At 48.0% G+C, this 20,316-nt stretch overlaps 1 protein-coding gene across 1 annotated transcript in view; it reads left to right on the top strand.

The window, feature by feature from the left end:
- Positions 1–20,316, top strand: part of COL27A1 (collagen type XXVII alpha 1 chain) — a 1,232,768-nt gene that overhangs the window by 791,492 nt on the left and 420,960 nt on the right. Inside the window, exons 24-25 of the mRNA XM_078646681.1 lie at positions 8,082–8,126; positions 16,858–16,911. Of these exons, the coding sequence (XP_078502807.1) occupies positions 8,082–8,126; positions 16,858–16,911 (99 nt within the window). The remainder of the gene's footprint in view (positions 1–8,081; positions 8,127–16,857; positions 16,912–20,316) is intronic.

The raw sequence follows: 20,316 nt of genomic DNA, 5'->3' as shown, positions 1-20,316 counted from the left end.
GGTAAATAAATAAATAATACCCTATTTTTGAATGAATAAATGAATAACAGATAGCTCAATAAATAAGAGTCAAGATTCGAGGTAGTAGGAGTTTTGCAGGTTTAATACAGCAAATACAGGAATAGGATGGCAAGGCCCAGCAGCGCTGCCGGGGTCAGGATCGGGACAAGGGGAAATAACTTTTTAATAACAGTGCATGAGCATATATACATAACGCAAACACATAGCATTACATTGCAATAGGCGTAGCAGTGGGTGGAGCAAAAGGCGTGACGCGTAGCAGTCGCGAAAGATAAGGGTGAAAAGAGGTGTAACAGGGCGTATACATAGACATGTGATGCAAACGTAACAGAATATGTCATGAATGGGGCGGAAACCATGGAGGGGGCTACCTGAGGAGCCGGGACCTCTAACCTGATGGTGCGCGCAAACTAGCAATGACGTGTTACTAGGAGAAGCTGGGGGCTATGAACTCTGTGCTAGGAGCAGAGACTGAAGTCTGGAGAGTCAGGGCGACATGTACCTAAACAGCATCTAGTATCTGATGTTTAGAGAACATGTTGATATAAACTAGAAGTCAGGAGGGGAAAGGCTAACTTGATTCTAAGACTGGACCATGCATTATTCTACATGTAATGCGTGATGAAGAATATTAAATGACCATTAAATGCAGTATTTCTCTAACGTGGAGACGTGAAGGCTAGACAATGACGGAAACTATCGATGCGATTCAGTAGCTTTAGGAATGCAGAGAAGGAGGACTGAACTGATAACTGGAATCATAACATATTCTTGGCAGACTCAGAGGCAGAGCCAGGGTGAGCCGGGCACTGCGAGGCAGGAAGTAAGTGAAGGGTCGAGGATACAGGTGGGGGCTGTATCGCTCCTCAGCGAGGCTTCAGGAGACAGGAGCTGAATCTGGTGTCCGGGCCCTTTTGAGGCCTAGAAACGGGGACTTTTCAATAGAATAACGTGCACACTGAGAAACGTGGCAACGTAGCTTTACATAGGCCTGATATTCGTAGTATTCACGAGAACTGGAAACTGGCATACTAGAGGTGGACACAACTGTAATTGCGTCATTAATCGAACATAGGGAATGCATATGCATATTTAATCATGCACACATAACATATGATGGATGACACGTAGGGACACAGAACATGGCAAAATTTACTTTTCCACAAGATCACAAAGCTGGCGAGCAGCAGCATTTTGTCTGAATTGATACAGAGGAATCAACCTCTAGGGAGCATTTAAGAGTGAGGCCTTCCCACAACCCCAGTGAGACTGACCTACTGCAGTCATCTCAGGGTCCTGAGCTCTTTCTCTAAGAAGTGGAATATTTTCTTTAAGAATTTCAGATGAAAGAAGCGCGTCTTGACTACTTTAACTACAGGACAGTTGAGTCTGAGATTTGATTCAGTTTGTGCGTCCAGACCGCAGAGTCGTGTAGCAGCAGCAGAGGGCCGGGAGTGTATGGCTAATTGAGGTCCTTTATACGTATCTTTGAGGAGGTTAATGAGTTTCCTTTCAAGACCTTAGTGCACATCCACCTACATGTTACCATCAGACAGAAAGAGAAGGGATTTGAAGGTGATGGAGCCTCGTGGGCCTTACAATCTAATCTTCATCAAGTCGGCAAAGATTTTTCCCCGTTGGTCGTATGAATCTTTGATAGCGGACGTGAATCATTGAAAAGGAGAAAACATCAACAATGCAATTTTAACTTGACTTGAACTGTCACTCCACAATGAGGACCAGGAATTGCTGAATATGACTAAACGGTTTTATTTAGATTTTTAATTAACCCAGTAAATATGCAAGGCAAATACAAATTCAAAAAGTACATTAGTACAATAGTCAAAGTGAAATATCTCAGTTAGTTGAGATGCATCACACTGAGATACAGGGCCTCATTTATGAGGCCTTGCGTCACTTTTACGCCGCCGGTGCGTCAGTTTTTGTGACGCACCAGTGTCGTAATGCCTTATTGCGCCATATTTACAAAGTGACGCATCTAGGTAGATGCGTCACTTTGTAAACCCCTGCGCCACATTATACCTGCGCCAGGTATAATGTATGCAAGGGGGGCGTATTGACGCAAGAAAGGGTCATAGAAGTGACGCAGTGAAATCTTTGAGATTTCACTGCGTCACTTTTAGGACACCGTTGCGTCAAAATCTTGCGCCTGCCTCACAGCAGGCGTAAGACTGACGCAGGCAAGCCCCATGTGAAAGGACGCATTGCTGGAGTTACATCACTTTTGTCGCACACTCCAGCAATGCGTCACTTATGCGCTTACAGATACGTCAGAAATACTGACGTATCTGTAACTCCTTGCGACATGATGTGTCAAACATTAAATATGACGCATCAGGAATGTTGCAAGGAGTGCGCACTGAGAAGTGACGCATCGCTGCTTTCATGCAGCGATGCGTCTTTTCTCATAAATGAGGCCCACAGAATTTACAATTATACAATAACAGATAACTGAGAACAGGTGTTCCATAAAGTAACTTCCTTTCTCTCTTCTAAACATGGGTCAAGTACAGTCACCTATCAAGGGTCTCTAATTTGGGAGCATAAAAAAGAAGGTGTGATCAGACCTCAGTAGAAATCCAAAGGGAAAGGAAATAAGGGACATATTATCAAGAAAGGGCGATACATTATCGCAGCTTTTATCGGCAGGAAACTGCCGCTAAAGCGGAATAATGGGCTTGATAATATGCCCTTGTGAATTCCCATAGAATCCCAGGTTCTGGTGTTAACCTGGGCTTCTATTGCATTTTGCATATTGAATCTAGTGCACAAATCAACTGCAGCCAAGATATATTTATATGCAGTATCAGAGGAGAATGGACCGCAGTGATCAAGATACACACAGCCAAAGGGCTGATTGGATATACACAGCTGTGTTTGTGGTGGGCGCGAGACCGTAGATGGCTTAATTATGGATCTGTTTATATAAAGCAGGCCACCAGTAACGTTGCTGGAGAATAGAAACTGCTGCAGACACTCCGGCATGCGTAGAAGCCATGCTTTCGTGTGCAGCAATGATCAAAGCAGGTCTGTGGTCCATGTTGGGAATCAGCCGATCCCCAACATTTGGAGTTTTAGCATAAGGAGCTTGTTCAGGAGATAAATGATAAGAATACTTTGAAGGGAAGTCCTGCGGAGGAGCAGTTAAATGTAAATGTAAATGTAAATGTCGGAATTTGTAAAGCGCACAGCTACCTCCACCGGAGGTGTCCCGGCGCTGTCCGTATACCGCTTAGGAACCCTTCCTGGCTTTCCTGGGAAATGTCCACTCCTGGGCACCCCCCAGGTGCAGCCAGGCATCCCAGCGCTTTTGGGGCCGTTGTGGAGACTAAGCAAGCTATTGCCCAGAACCCATGACCAGAACAGGCACTAAGGCAAGAATATCCAGTCAGGGAAATTAATGAGCCGGAGACCCGCCGAGGCAGGAATCGAACCCTGGTTCCTGACCAGAGCTCTGCATCAAGGTCTGCCTGCTCTAACCATTGAGCCACACTTCTCCACTTACATTTACATTTAATTTATCTACATTAGGATCAGCAAACTTAAGAACAAGAGCACGCAACTCTGCCAATTGTGCTATAGTTCAAGTTCATGTATTTATAAAGCGCACTACTCACCCAGAGGGTCTCAAGGCGCTGGAGGGAGGGGTTTACTTTTTATCGAATAGCCATGTTTTTAGTTCTTTTCTGAAGGAGATGTGATTCTGAGTAAGGCGGAGGTGGGTGGGGAGTGAGTTCCAGGTCTTGGCAGCCAGGAAGGAGAAGGATCTGCCACCCATGGTGGTTTTTCGGATGCGCGGGACTGCGGCGAGGGCTTGATTGGATGATCTTAGTTGGCGGGTGGGATAGTAGAAGGACAGTCGGGTGTTGAGGCATTCGGGTCCTAGATTATAAAGGGCCTTGTGTGCGTGGGTAAGAAGGCGGAAAGTAATTCTTTTGTTGACGGGAAGCCAGTGGAGGTTTTTTAAGTGACCGGTGATGTGCTCTTGGCGCGGGATGTCTAATATGAGTCTCGCTGATGCGTTTTGGATGCGCTGGAGTTTTTTCTGCAATTTTGTTGTAATTCCGGCGTAGAGTGTGTTGCCATAGTCCAGTCGACTCGTGACCAGTGCATGGGTGACAGTCTTTCTTGTTTCGAGGGGGATCCAGCGGAAGATCTTTTTGAGAATGCGAAGGACATTGAAGCAGGAGGACGATACGGCGTTGACTTGTCTGGACATTGAGAGGGAGGAGTCTAGAATGAAGCCAAGGTTACGTGCATGGTCTGTGGGTGTGGGCGCAGATCCCAAAGCGGAAGGCCACCAGGAGTCGTCCCAAGCTGAGGGGGAGGATCCTAGGATGAGCACCTCCATCTTGTCTGAGTTGAGTTTTAAGCGGCTCTGTTTCATCCATTCGGCTACTTCTTTCATACCTTCGTGAAGGTTGTTTTTGGCGGTGTTGGGGTCTTTGGTGAGGGAAAGGATTAGCTGGGTGTCGTCGGCGTAGGAGATGATGTTGAGGTTGTGTTGACGTGCGATGGAGGCGAGGGGACTCATGTAGACGTTGAAGAGGGTGGGACTGAGTGAGGAGCCTTGAGGTACGCCGCAGATGACTTCGGTGGGCTCTGAGTAGAATGGGGGGAGTCGGACTCTCTGTGTTCTCCCGGCTAGGAATGAGATGATCCAGTCCAAGGCTTTTCCTTGTATGCCGATGTTGTTGAGGCGTTGTATGAGGGTGTTGTGACAGACAGTGTCGAAGGCGGCGGAGAGGTCGAGTAGAATGAGGGCCACTGTTTCACCGTTGTCCAGGAGTGCCCGGATGTCGTCGGTCGCCGCAATGAGGGCGGTTTCGGTGCTGTGTTTGGCTCGAAAGCCGTTCTGTGAGGGATCCAGGGAGTTGTTGGATTCAAGGAAGGCTGCTAGTTGGCTATTGACGGCTTTCTCGAGGACTTTGGCCGGGAAAGGGAGGAGGGAAATGGGTCGGTAGTTTTTCAGATCTGAGGGGTCTGCTGTTGTTTTTTTTAGAAGGGCGCTGAGTTCGGCGTGTTTCCATATTTCTGGAAAGGTGGCGGAGTTGAAGGAGCAGTTGATGACATCGCGGAGTTGGGGAGCGATGATGGAGTCAGCTTTGTTGAAGATGAAGTGGGGGTAGGGGTCAGAAGGTGAGCCAGAGTGGATTGAGTTCATGAGGCGAATGGTGTCTTCGATGCTGATTGGGTTCCAGGAGTTGAGGTAGTTAGTTGGAGGGGTGGGATCTGAAGTGGGTGGGGTGAGTTGGTCATTGGGAGTGTTCTTGAAGCTGTTGTGGATGTCGGCAATTTTGTTGTAGAAGAAGGAGGATAGCGCATCGCAGAGGTCTTGGGAGTTAGTGATGTCGTTGGATGCTGCGGGAGGGTTGGTGAATTCTTTGACGATGTTGAAGAGTTCCTTGCTGTTATGAGAATTGTTGTCGAGACGGTCCTTAAGTTCTGATTTCTTTAGGACTTTAGGCTCTTCTGTGTCCATGGACAGCAGGTTGTTCCCTCTAACATCGGTCAGAGCGAAGGCTGTTCGGGGGCCCCTCCCTCCACCTGCACCGCTGGGGCTGCAGGGGCCTGGGTTACCCCCTGGCTGTCCCTTTTGCCTAAGTTCTCAATAGCTGCAATGTGGCTTTTTTTCGGATGGTGCTGGCGGCCTCATTCGGTTTTATTATCTATGATCTTGATTGGGAAGGGGGGCTGGAAGTTTCTTTCTTTAGTGCATCTTTCGGTTTCTGTAGTGCATCTTCTCTGTCTTCAGTGCATCTTGTCTTATTTTAGTGCTTTCCCCTGCGCAGGTAATGTGGCTATGGTGAGGTTAAAGCCAACTGGCATTGTTCCCCAAACCAGGGAGCGTGCATCAATCACATGCAGTTGAAACCTCACGTGGCGCCTGTACTCGGTGTCATTATCAGATAGCATTTGTTCAACAAAGCCTCATTAACATGTAAATGGTCTTTCAGAGACCTGTGAAGTACTCGGGTGCGGCTGGCAGCTCTGTGTGTGCCCGGGCTGACACCTCTTAACCCTCTAAGGAGGGGGAGACACCAGACGGCAGCACAGCAAAATTTACTAGTATTTTCCCATTTTTATATATAAATACAGATAAAGGAAAACTTGTTTTCCGTCTGTATTTATATGTAAAAATCCGTAAAAACGGAAAACCGGGAGCCCTATTTATAAACTTTTGAAATTATATAAAAATAAATTATATACATATATCAATAATTTAAAATAAAATAAAACATCCTATAATTAACACATTAAACGATTATAAAAGAAATAAAAAATACAATTTGCAGCACAATAATCACAATAGCAGGGAAAATATTGGATAGTGGAGGTGTAAAAATGACTATTCCCACTCCAGTGAGTGCAACAGTGGGGAAAGTGTTGGATAGCGGAGGGGTAAAAATTACTATTCCCACTCCAGTGAGTGCAACAGTGGGGAAAGTGTTGGATAGCGGAGGGGTACAAATTACTATTCCCACTCCAGTGAGTGCAACAGTGGGGAAAGTGTTGGATAGCGGAGGGGTACAAATTACTATTCCCACTCCAGTGAGTGCAACAGTGGGGAAAGTGTTGGATAGCGGAGGGGTAAAAATTACTATTCCCACTCCAGTGAGTGCAACAGTGGGGAAAGTGTTGGATAGCGGAGGGGTAAAAATTACTATTCCCACTCCAGTGAGTGCAACAGTGGGGAAAGTGTTGGATAGCGGAGGGGTAAAAATTACTATTCCCACTCCAGTGAGTGCAACAGTGGGGAAAGCGTTGGATAGCGGAGGGGTAAAAATTACTATTCCCACTCCAGGGAGTGCAACAGTAGGGAAAGAGCTGGATACCACACCAATCCAAAAAAATCAACATGTTTAATAAATGTAATTTCCATTATTAACATAAATAATATTGAAATTTAAATATATTATTATTTAAAAAGATAATAAACATTCATTAATGACACATTGTTCAACACTATAACATCCACAACACACACCTAAAATTAATTACACAATTACAATTAATAATTACTAATAATTAATCAAAATTAATTAACAACTAATAATTAATCAATAAAAATAAATCACTTCCCACCCTTCTCACCATTTACACCTATAAACACCACAACACACACCTAAAATGTATTAAACAATTACCATAATTTATTAATAATTAATTAACAACTAATTAGCATACAAATATTAATTAATTAATGTACACATTTAACTCAATAACATCACAATTATACAATTATGAATAAATATAAATTATTCAATAAATTTCATATAATTACATTACTTCCCACCCTATTCCCATATAAACCCACAACCCGCTACGGAACTAAAAACGCCAAATTCAAATTAAAATAATTAATTAACTACTATAAATAATAAATGCAATCTATATAATTAAACTACTTCCTAACCTATTCCACCATAAACCCACAACTCGCAACGTACCTAAAAACGCAAAATTGTATTTAAAAGAAATATATTAACTAATAAAATGTTAACACATATAATAAAAATACAAACAATTCTCATACAAAATATTAAAATACATAACATTAATAATAAATCGATAGTTTAACAACTATATTTTTGTAAACGATATTTAACACTTCGATATTTTTGTAATCGATATTACTTACCTGGCATGCCATGATATTTTTTCCATCGATATTTATGACCCACGATATTTTTAACTCGATATTTATGTATATCGATATTTATACATCGATATTCTAGCTCTGTACCGTGTGAGGTGAAGTGGAAGATGTGGCATGGGTAGAGAAATCAGTGGGAATGAGGCGATGTGGGGTCTCTAGGGAATGTAGTATGTGAGGCAAGGTGGAACGGGTGGAGGAAGCAATGAGTATGAGGCAACAACAGGGAGCGCGTTGGTGTCTCCTGAGGGTGTGATGTGTAAGCGCAGTGGAGACATGAGCATGTGTAGAGGAAGCAGAAAGAATGAGGCAAGTGGGGCACTTTGGGAACTCTGAAGGACAGGATTGTGGACCTCATGTTCTCTCTGTTTCTCTCCTCCAGGGTGAACTGGGAGTTGAAGGCAGACCCGGAAAGATTGGGGAGCAGGTACGTTGTCTTGTGCAGAATGCTGACGATTGGCTGTCGTTGGGCCTTCTGCCCTAATCCCAGGCCCCAGGACGTTGCCACACGCCAAGAGACCCTCACCTTATCTTTGAAAAGAGCCGCTTGCACCAGAGCCGGGCTGGCCTTTTTGCCACTGGGCATTTCCCTAGCGGGCTGGAGCCATTTTAGGCGAGTTTTTAAGCCACACAAGGCCCAGTGCTTCTGTCTCTTTCCCGGAGACTTTCTTCAAGAGAAAGAGAGGAATGTGGAGAGAAAGATCAGAGAAGGGAGAGAGTAGGGTAGTGAGATTGGATGGATTGAAAGACTTAGGGCCCGATGTAGGTAATTGTGAAATACCGATTTCTTAATACCGAATTTTACTGCTTCGATATTAAGAAATCAGTATTTCCTAAGTAGGTAAAGATTCGGTAAAAAATACCAAATCCTTAATATTCCTTACTACCGAATTGGTAATTGAGAATCGGTAACAAGGAATACCTACCTATTCATTCCTATAGGCTTGGAGGTCCATAGGAATGAATGTGAAGACAATCAGTATTACCGATTCGGTATTACTGAATCGGTAATACCGGGAGGTATTTCAAGTGTGCCAGGATGTCCAAAGGACACCCTGTTGCACACCTGAAATGTGCATATGTGCACATGTGGCGCACCTACATGCCCTAAGGGCATGGATGTGTGCCACATGGCACTTCTAAAAAAGCAAGAAAGTGCTTTTTCAAAGGAATTCGGTATTTACCTCCAACTGGAAGTTGGTGGTAATTACCAATTTCTTAAGGCCCAAAAGCACTCTTTTATATGCTTCCTACATTGCATTTAAGGAATCGGTATTAACGATTCCTTAAATGCAAGGGCAATAAGGAATCGGTATGAAGGAATCATATTTACCGATTCCTTACCTACATTGGGAATGGCTAAATACCGGTCGGTAACGGTGGAATTTACCGAATTCCACCGTTACCGACCGGTATTTAGCCACCTACATCGGGCCCTAAGTCTAGCGGGGAGAGCAAGCCTGCTTCTCGCTCCCGCGTTCCTCCAAGGGTCGCCTGAAGCCCTGACAGATGGGGTCCAAGCAGTGAGGAGAGACAGCCGATGATGGACGCCTTCGGTCCACTGATGAGCTGAGTCTTGGAGCGGTCTCTTTTATGGGGTCATTAATGTGGTCTATCCACCTTGGGTTTGTGAATCTGAAACCCGTGTTATTTTTCTTGGATCATGAGGCAGGAGAGGGTCTCAGCCAATGGAACAGAGCGAGATCAAGAGGGCGCCCAGGAGGGGAGGGTCATTGCCAGCCCCAGAGCATCTGATTATGGAATACAGGAGGCAGCCGTAGGCGTCGTCATAGAAGCAGGTCAGGGTGTAATGCAAGAGCTCAACCATTGCCCAGTGAATGAGGAGAGTCAGGTGTAATACAAGAGCCCAACCATTGGCCTGGTGAATGAGGAGAGTCAATATGTAATACAAGAGCCAACCATTGCCCAGTGAATGAGGTGAGTCCGGTGTAATACAAGAGCCCAACCATTGGCGTAGTGAATGAGGAGAGTCAGGTGTAATACAAGAGCCCAACCATTGGCCTAGTGAATGAGGAGAGTCAGGTGTAATATAAGAGCCAACCATTGGCCTAGTGAATGAGGAGTGTCAGGTGTAATACAAGAGCCCAACCATTGGCCTAGTGAATGAGGAGAGTCAGGTGTAATACAAGAGCCCAACTATTGCCCAGTGAATGAGGTGAGTCCGGTGTAATACAAGAGCCCAACCACTGGTCTATGGAATGAGGAGAGTCAGGTGTAATACAAGAGCCAACCACTGGTCTATGGAATGAGGAGAGTCAGGTGTAATACAAGAGCCCAACCATTGGCGTAGTGAATGAGGAGAGTCAGGTGTAATACAAGAGCCCAACCACTGGTCTAGTGAATGAGGAGAGTCAGGGTGTAATAAGAGCGAGCCATAGGGCGGGCCTGAATATTCTAGACTCTGTGGCAAGGTCAACGGGTTCATCCGTGGTCATCAGATGCCACGCCTGGCTCCGATTGCAATGTTCCGATGAACTTAATGGACATGCCTTTTAATGCATTTAATGCACTTCGCTTCGTCTGCAAAAAGGTGGACTTGGTCCTCAAGTCGTTTATACAGGAATGAGCCGAGTCTTTCTCCTAGGGTTTGTTTCCCCTGACCGCCAATTACGTAGGCAAAATTGCTTGTTTCATGGCTATGCAAAGGGTCTCGCCTCTCGTCAAACCTCCCACCCAGTCCAACACCCAACCCGTTCCTGCCGCAGGACAGATGCTGAGGTGGCCACCTGACCCGACAGGCTCAGCAGCGTTCTTCCTCCCTCGCACCACCAGTTAGGCTGCTTCCTGTTTCCTGTGGGGGGTGGAGGATTGTCACACCATTTAAGGGCCTAGCAGGCCATCCCATGGACTGGCGAGTCCAACAGATCATAGAAAGGGGTCATGTCCTTCCTTTCCCCTCATCTTTTACTCCCAGCCGGACAAAGAGTCGCATTCTCCTGTGAGTCGGGGTCCTGCTCCAAAACGGGGACGCGATGTTACTCCTGTTACTCCCATGATCTCACGAAGGACAGCGAGCTGCACTTCATTCGATATCTCTGGGTTTTAAATTCATTTTTCCACAAGGAGAAATGTAACACCTAAAACATGTTCTTCTTGCTCTGAGGCTGGAGGCTGAGGGTGTCCTTCAGGTGTGGGACGCCTGCTCCATGGTTGATCCTGCACGTGCACAGGACATGGCTGCTCTTTTCTATCAGGTTCCACTCACTGCCAGTTTGCTGTCCTCCCATTGGGTTGACATTGATACCTCGGGCTTCACCAGCTGATGGTGGTGGACGTGGCACACTACGCACTCACTCGTTCTGCACCGCGATGACTAGCTGCTGATTGGATGAAGCACAGCCGTCTGAAACTGAATTCAGACAAAACAGAAGTCCTTATCTTAGGTACTTCCCCCTCCGCCTGGGACGACTCTTGGTGGCCAGAGGCCCTTGGAAAAGCACCCATCCCGACGGACCACGCACGGAACCTGGGCGTCATCCTGGACTCCTCACTCTCAATGACCAGACAAGTCAACGCCGTTTCATCATCTTGCTTCAACATTCTTCGCATGCTCAAAAAAACATTTCGCTGGATCCCCACCGAAACTAGAAAAACGATCACCCACGCACTGGTTACAAGCCGCCTGGACTACGGAAACACCCTATACGCCGGCACCACCGCAAAACTTCAGAAAAAACTCCAACGCATCCAGAACGAATCAGCCAGACTCATACTAGACATCCTGCGTAAAGACCACATCTCTGGTCACCTGAAAGACCTCCACTGGCTCCCCGTCAAGAAGAGGATAACATTCCGCCTCCTAACCCACGCACACAAAGCTCTTTACGAACTTGGACCCGAATGCCTCAACACACGACTTTCCTTCTACACCCCCCCCCGCCAGCTACGCTCTTCCAATCAAGCCCTTGCTGCTGTACCCTGCATCAACAAAACCACCATGGGAGGAAGATCCTTCTCCTACCTGGCGGCTAAAACCTGGAACTCACTTCCCACTCACCTTCGCCTCACTCAGAACCACCTAGCATTCAGAAAGCAACTTAAAACCTGGATATTCGACAAGTAATTCCCCACCCTTCCTCAAGCGCCTTGAGACCCTCTGGGTATGTAGCGCGCTATATAAATTCATTGACTTGACTTGACTTGACTGATGGTGGAATCGCCACGGCTGGTGGAGGATCACATGAATGCCACATCATCCCTCATGTTTGAGTTTGGGGTTTCCGTCAACATGCCCAAGTCACACCTTGAGTCCTCACAGCCTCTTCTGTTCATGGGGGTGGTGCTGGACACTAGAACTCTGAATCTCCCAATTCTCAGAGTCTTCTGGGCAGACGGGACATGATTCCAAAGTTTCCTGAAATTGTTCTTCCAGCCCTGAAGGTCCATCACCTGCCAGATTTGCTGGCTGCTTGCATCCTCCAGTCACTCGGGCACACTGGCATCACCATCATGAGCACTCTGAAACTGCGACACGTCGTCAGCGGAGGAGAATCTGGGCGATGGGAACCCTTCTGCCCTCGGCCAGCAGTGGCCACAGAGGCGACGGACGCCTCCACTCGAGAGTGGGTGCTGATCTGGAGGGTGTGGAGAACAGAAGGCTTTGGTCTTCGGGGAGAAGGGTTTTCTCATCAGTCAGCTTCAACTGTAGGGGATATGCTTGGCACTGAAGGCTTCCCAGTCCTCCATTCATGGACAGTCTGACCCGATTCTTACAGACATTACAATGGTGTTGTGAGATGGGAACCAGCGGGCGGTGTGGGCTCTTGTCTGCTCTGTCGGGACGTTCGGAGATTGTGGTCTTGGGCCACTGGTCCTCGAATTCAAGAAACCAGACAGATGGTTGGTTACCAGCCAGATGCAAAGCGATTGAGCCCAAGCTGGCGTTATCTTGTTGACCACAAGTGTTGTCTGCATCCAGAGGTGGTGAACTTCTCTTTACCCTCTGGGCACCTCTCCTGGGAGCCGGATTGCCACTCACAAGAAAGTGTAGTCCCTGACCTCCAGTTTCTGTTACAGGGCTGCTCTGGGTTCCCAGGCCGGCCCAACGTTTGCCAGGGCTGCTCCGGATTCCCAGTCCGGCCCAACGTTTGCCAGGGCTGCTCCGGGTTCCCAGTCCAGCCCAACGTTTGACAGGGCTGCTCCCGGTTCCCAGTCTGGCCCAACGTTTGCCAGGGCTGCTCTGGATTCCCAGTCCAGCCCACCGTTTGCCAGGGCGGCTCCGGGTTCCCAGTCCGGCCCAACGTTTGCCAGGGCTGCTCCGGGTTCCCAGTCCGGCCCTCCGTTTGCCAAGGATACGCCGAGTTCCCAGTCCGGCCCAACGTTGGCCAGGGCTGCTCTGGGTTCCCAGTCCAGCCCAATGTTTGCCAGGGCTGCTCCGGGTTCCCAGTCCGGCCCACCGTTTGCTTGGGCTGCTCCGGGTTCCAAGTCCGGCCCAACGTTTGCCAGGGCTGCTCTGGGTTCCCAGTCCGGCCCAACGTTTGCCAGGGCTGCTCCGGGTTCCCAGTCCGGCCCAACGTTTGCCAGGGCTGCTCCGGGTTCCCAGTCCAGCCCAATGTTTGCCAGGGTTGCTCTGGGTTCCTAGTCCGGCCCAACGTTTGCCAAGACTGCTCCTGGTTCCCAGTCCGGCCCAACGTTTGCCAGGACTGCTCCGGGTTCCCAGTCCGGCCCAACCTTTGCCAGGGCTGGTCCGGGTTCCCAGTCCGGCCCAACATTTGCCAGGACTGCTCCGGGTTCCTAGTCCGGCCCAACGTTTGCCAGGGCTGCTCCGGGTTCCTAGTCCGGCCTCCAGAGCCTCCGTCTTGGCGCCCGGAGTCTGAGAGCGGGAAGCGGTGCTCCTTCCACCTGGCACCAGAGCCGGTGGATCATCCTAGCAGCATGCTGCCCCTCTTCAGATCCACCTTGTGCTGGGTGCTGAACCTGTGTTGTTTCTTGGTGGACGAAGGAGTCCTGACCCTCTGAAGAAGCATCTCTCCTGCTTGCTCGGTGCTCTCGTTACCTTCTGGGGATGAGCCCTGCCTGGTCGCCTCTGTTTGGAAGATCAGCCTCCTCTCTTGCAGTCTCTGATGCTGTCAGGTTTCTGACACGAATCCCTCTTCTCTGTCCTAAGGTTTCTGAGAGGAGCTCTGTCTGAGCCCATGATCAGCTGCCAGGGGTGCCTCCTGGCATCGAACCGTCTCCTTGGACCCTTCCCATTGGCCTGGCACGTGGACGAGCGACTAACTCCTGTGTCCAACTCCCACTCACAGCCTCCTTCCCTGACAAGGTCCTCCTGAGAGCAGAGTTGTCATTTCTCCCCGTGCTGGACAGTTCATTACTTTACGGTACCCCCCCCCCCTTTAGCGCCTTGAGACCCTCACGGGGGAGTAGCGCCCTTACAAATCCCTGATTGATTGATTGGTTGGTTGATTGATTGATTGGTTGGTTGATTGATTGATTGGTTGACCTACGTTCTACCCTCCGCCTCATCCCAGCAGGAATAGAGGCCTCTTTGCTGGAGCCCTTGTCCGGTGGCCGCCGCCGCCGCTACTCCACAGACCGGCGTAGGGATTCTGATCGATCAGCTCTTCGTGAGATGTTCAAGAGCCAGAAGGAGGAGCGCGGTGCAGAGTGGACTCTGTCCAAGTGGACTGTACATTGTATTAAGATCTGCGATCCCTCAGCCAAAAAGAAACACTGAAAGGTACTGGGGCCAGTCCGCGAGGGCGACAGCAACGTCTTCAGCCTCATCCAGAGGTTTGCCAATCCTGGAAGAGATGCCGTGTGGCAGGAGGGTCTCCGGCCACATTATATGACCAGCATTATTATTCAGACTTGGGGGTCTGTAGGAATGGCCCCTTCGCACACCCAGCGCTGCGTCTCCTCAGAGGGGGGCTGCGGTGGGACTTATTCAGAAGGTGAGGAATCTGCAGCAGCTCCGATCAGAAGTCTTTGGGCATATTTACAAGGGCTTTGTCTCCGCTTTCTTGGCTTTCAAAGCCAAAAAAAGCAGAGATAAAACCAGCGCCCTATTTACAAGAGGGTGCTAACACGCATAATCACATTTTACCACCCTTTTTCCCAAACGCCTCCCTTTGCATCACTAATGAGATGCAAAGTGGGCGTCACTGGGTGTACCCCGGATGGACTACCTTGCAAATATCACTGATGTTTACATCGCGATATTTACAAGGCAGCCCACTTGATTTTGCACACATTAGATTCTGGCGAAAAAGGCCATTTTCACCATAATCTAACATCTGCTAAAATCCTGATTTAGCGATCCCCAACATAGCGGGTGGATTATGCTAATACGACCCCGAGGGTCGTATCAGCAAGATTATTGCCCTTTTGCAGGGAACATTGCTGGAAAACCCGCGATGTTCCTTGCAAAAGGGCGATAACCTCGCTATCTCCGGAATTTTTATCGCCCTGGAGTAACGCGTTGCTAATTACGCGCTACTAGGGCGATAAATACCAGAGATAGACTGCGATAATATAATTATCGCAAAGCACGGCCAGCGATATTTATCGCTGGCCGTTGTTAATATGCCCCTAAGTTACTTACCTTCATTAAAGATATTCCTGGTAAGTACTCTGTCTACGTGTCGAATCCTTACTGACCGGCTTGCGTCCCCTCTCTTGAGTGGTCTCATACATCCTCATAACAAGATCCCACGCTAGATTAATGCGTGACTTTTGTTACGGACGCCGGGGCACTGGAGTGTTACAAAAAGGGGGGGGTTTTACCCATATAGTCACGGGGACCTGGGTGCTATGTGATACATGTATAGGGAAGGGTCCCCGTAAGGGTAGTGTATTGCCGATCGCATACACTAGAACATGATTAATGACAAATGGTCAAGAAATTACAAAAAAATCTCAAGTGGTAATAAAGATTTATTACCAAAAAACTGCACAATTATCAGCACTGGAGTGGCGCTATATGGCTGTAATGAGGTCACACATCGGCTGGTCCAGAGAGAGCGTCGAATGCCAGCGGGACAGAGCTGTTGCCATGTGTTCCACATCCAGTGTGGTCAGGTATGTTCTAAAGGAGGGAAACCTGCAGGGAGTCTGAGAATCCACCGGAAAGAGCATTAACAACGGTAAGTACCTTCTCATTGGTCCCTCTTCAGGGTGTTTTTCATGTGCTGCTGTACCTCTGGTGAAGGGCTGTTCTACCTCTGGTGAAGTGCTGTGGTACCTCTGGTGAAGTGTTGTTCTACCTCTGGTGAAGTGCTGTTCTACCTCTGGTGAAGTGCTGTTGTACCTCTGGTGAAGTGTTGTTCTACCTCTGGTGAAGTGCTGTTGTACCTCTGGTGAAGTGCTGTTGTACCTCTGGTGAAGTGCTGTTGTACCTCTGGTGAGGTGCTGTTCTACCTCTGGTGAAGTGCTGTTGTACCTCTGGTGAGGTGCTGTTCTACCTCTGGTGAAGTGCTGTTCTACCTCTGGTGACGTGCTGTTGTACCTCTGGTGAAGTTCTGTTCTACCTCTGGTGAAGTGCTGGTGTACCTCTGGTGAAGTGTTGTTGTACCTCTGGTGAAGTTCTGTTCTACCTCTGCTGAAGTGCTGTTCTACCTCTGGTGAAGTGCTGTTGTACCTCTGGTGAAGTGTTGTTGTACCTCTGGTGAAGTGCTGTTGTACCTCTGGTGAAGTGCTGTTGTACCTCTGGTGAAGTGTTGTTCTACCTCTGGTGAAGTGCTGTTCTACTTCTGCTGAAGTGCTGTTGTACCTCTGGTGAAGTGCTGTTCTACCTCTGGTGACGTGCTATTGTACCTCTGGTGAAGTGCTGTTCTACCTCTGGTGAAGTGCTGTTCTACCTCTGGTGACGTGCTATTGTACCTCTGGTGAAGTGCTGTTGTAGCTCTGGTGAAGTGCTGTTGTACCTCTGGTGAAGTGTTGTTCTACCTCTGGTGAAGTGCTTTTGTACCTCTGGTGAAGTGTTGTTCTACCTCTGGTGAAGTGCTTTTGTACCTCTGGTGAAGTGCTTTTGTACCTCTGGTGAAGTGTTGTTCTACCTCTGGTGAAGTGCTGTTGTACCTCTGGTGAAGTGCTGTTCTACCTCTGGTGAAGTGCTGTTCTACCTCTGGTGAAGTGCTGTTCTACCTCTGGTGAAGTGCTGTTCTACCTCTGGTGAAGTGCTGTTTTCTATCCTGCAGGGGCTGATGGGATTCGTTGGGCCTGTGGGTGAACCCGGAGTTGTGGGGGAGAAGGTGAGTCCTTTCATGAAGTATTTGGGGGGGGGGCTCGATTTTGCCTTGTGCTCGAGTGGACACTCCCCAGGCAGAGGCACCGCCCATACCGGCCACCTATGGGGCCGCTCAAAGCATGCCATCCACCCCATGGCACACCCAGCATACGAGCCGCCCCCACCTGGAACAACTAACATAGAAAGCATTCCACACTCCTAACACAAACAATGTACCACTCTCCCGCCCACTCCTGGAGACACAACATACAGTCCAACAGCCCTGAAACATGTGGCATACATCCCCTCCCACTTACACCAACACATAAAATACACACCCCACCGACTTCTGGACGCACATAACATGTATCTCCACCCAGACCCCTGACACTGCAACACACCAATCACATGAACAGAAGCCAAATGTCTTCTCACTCATAACCCGCTGTGTTAGATTTGGGGGTCTCTGGTTGGCACAGGTATGCACTTGTGACAAACAGGGACCCTTTCCTCCAGTCAGGGCAAGGGACTCACTCCTTAAGAATAACCCCTGCTCACCCTTTCGGTGGCCTGGCGCGAGCAGACAAGGCTAATCCTCAGGGCGTTAGCTTAGTTAAGCATTTATGACCACATACAGTAACAAAAATGACCCATCACAAATGGACCCCAGGCGTAGTTATGTAGAAAAATATGTAGGTTTTATGTAAAAATATATGTCTTCTGCAGATTTAAGACAAGACCACCGTAGCGATGTTAAATTGAGGCCACAGTGCTTTGGAATAACAAGAGTTCGTGGATGTTCCTTCAGAATGCTTGATTGGGGTCCTGTGCGCTTCGCACGACGTGCCCCGTACCCTTAGACCCTTAGACCCTTAGACCCTTAGACAAGGATATCTCAAGGTCCGAGTCGCACTGTACCCGAAAGGCGGGAGTCCGTGGCGGACAGATGCGGCCCCAGGTGAAGGCGGCCCTGGATGAGGTCTGCGGTTCTCACAGCCGGTCCGGCTCGGCTCGAGGTGTGAGGCGAACGAGCGGGACTGCGGAGGGGGGGGGCAGACGACCCGGAGCGCCGGCGTTCAGGGAGCGAGGCGTCTTCAGTTCTCAGGGGATCTCTCTGCAGGCCGGAGCGGGGCGGAACGCTTCACGCGTATGGGCGTCGTCATTCTCACCATCCTTCTCTCTCACACTCATTCTCACTATCCCACACCATTTAAACACAACCCCAAAGCATCACCACAGCATCCTGCCAACCCACATCATCTAAGCACTAACCACAACACCTCTAAGCACTAACCACAACAACTCTAAGCACTAACCACAACACCTCTAAGCACTAACCACAACAACTCTAAGCACTAACCACAACACATCTAAGCACTAACCACAACACATCTAAGCACTAACCACAACAACTCTAAGCACTAACCACAACACCTCTAAGCACTAACCACAACAACTCTAAGCACTAACCACAACAACTCTAAGCACTAACCACAACACCTCTAAGCACTAACCACAACAAATCTAAGCACTAACCACAACACATCTAAGCACTAACCACAACACATCTAAGCACTAACCACACCTCTAAGCACTAACCACAACACCTCTAAGCACTAACCACAACAACTCTAAGCACTAACCACAACACATCTAAGCACTAACCACAACAACTCTAAGCACTAACCACAACACCTCTAAGCACTAACCACAACAACTCTAAGCACTAACCACAACAACTCTAAGCACTAACCACAACACCTCTAAGCACTAACCACAACAAATCTAAGCACTAACCACAACACATCTAAGCACTAACCACAACACCTCTAAGCACTAACCACAACAACTCTAAGCACTAACCACAACAACTCTAAGCACTAACCACAACACCTCTAAGCACTAACCACAACAAATCTAAGCACTAACCACAACACATCTAAGCACTAACCACAACACCTCTAAGCACTAACCACACCTCTAAGCACTAACGACAACACCTCTAAGCACTAACCACAACAACTCTAAGCACTAACCACAACACATCTAAGCACTAACCACAACACATCTAAGCACTAACCACAACAACTCTAAGCACTAACCACAACAACTCTAAGCACTAACCACAACACCTCTAAGCACTAACCACAACAACTCTAAGCACTAACCACAACAACTCTAAGCACTAACCACAACACCTCTAAGCACTAACCACAACAAATCTAAGCACTAACCACAACACATCTAAGCACTAACCACAACACCTCTAAGCACTAACCACACCTCTAAGCACTAACCACAACACCTCTAAGCACTAACCACAACAAATCTAAGCACTAACCACAACACCTCTAAGCACTAACCACAACAAATCTAAGCACTAACCACAACACATCTAAGCACTAACCACAACACCTCTAAGCACTAACCACACCTCTAAGCACTAACCACAACACCTCTAAGCACTAACCACAACAAATCTAAGCACTAACCACAACACCTCTAAGCACTAACCACAACAAATCTAAGCACTAACCACAACACATCTAAGCACTAACCACAACACCTCTAAGCACTAACCACAACAAATCTAAGCACTAACCACAACAACTCTAAGCACTAACCACAACACCTCTAAGCACTAACCACAACAAATCTAAGCACTAACCACAACACATCTAAGCACTAACCACACCTCTAAGCACTTACCACAACATCCTTAAGCACTAACCACACCTCTAAGCACTAACCACAACACCTCTAAGCACTAACAACAGCACCTCTAAGTACTAACCACAACACCTCTAAGTACTAACCACAACACCTCTAAGTACTAACCACAACACCTTTAAGCACTAACCACAACACCTCTAAGCACTAACCACAACACCTCTAAGCACTAACCACACATCTAAGCACTTACCACAACACCTTTAAGCACTAACCACAACACATCTAAGCACTAACAACAACACCTCTAAGCACTTACCACAACACCTTTAAGCACTAACCACAACACCTCTAAGCACTAACCACACCTCTAAGCACTTACCACAACACATCTAAGCACTAACCACAACACCTCTAAGCACTAACCACAACATCCTTAAGCACTAACCACACCTCTAAGCACTAACCACAACACCTCTAAGCCCTAACAACAGCACCTCTAAGTACTAACCACAACACCTCTAAGTACTTACCACAACACCTCTAAGTACTAACCACAACACCTTTAAGCACTAACCACAACACCTCTAAGCACTAACCACACATCTAAGCACTAACCACACATCTAAGCACTTACCACAACACCTTTAAGCACTAACCACAACACATCTAAGCACTAACAACAACACCTCTAAGCACTTACCACAACACCTTTAAGCACTAACCACAACACCTCTAAGCACTAACCACACCTCTAAGC

This window comes from Lissotriton helveticus, chromosome 5_2, assembly GCF_964261635.1.
Source record: "Lissotriton helveticus chromosome 5_2, aLisHel1.1, whole genome shotgun sequence".
NCBI lineage: Eukaryota > Metazoa > Chordata > Amphibia > Caudata > Salamandridae > Lissotriton > Lissotriton helveticus.
The sequence above is the reverse complement of the archived record's forward strand: the minus strand, read 5'-3'. Positions and strand labels throughout refer to the sequence as shown.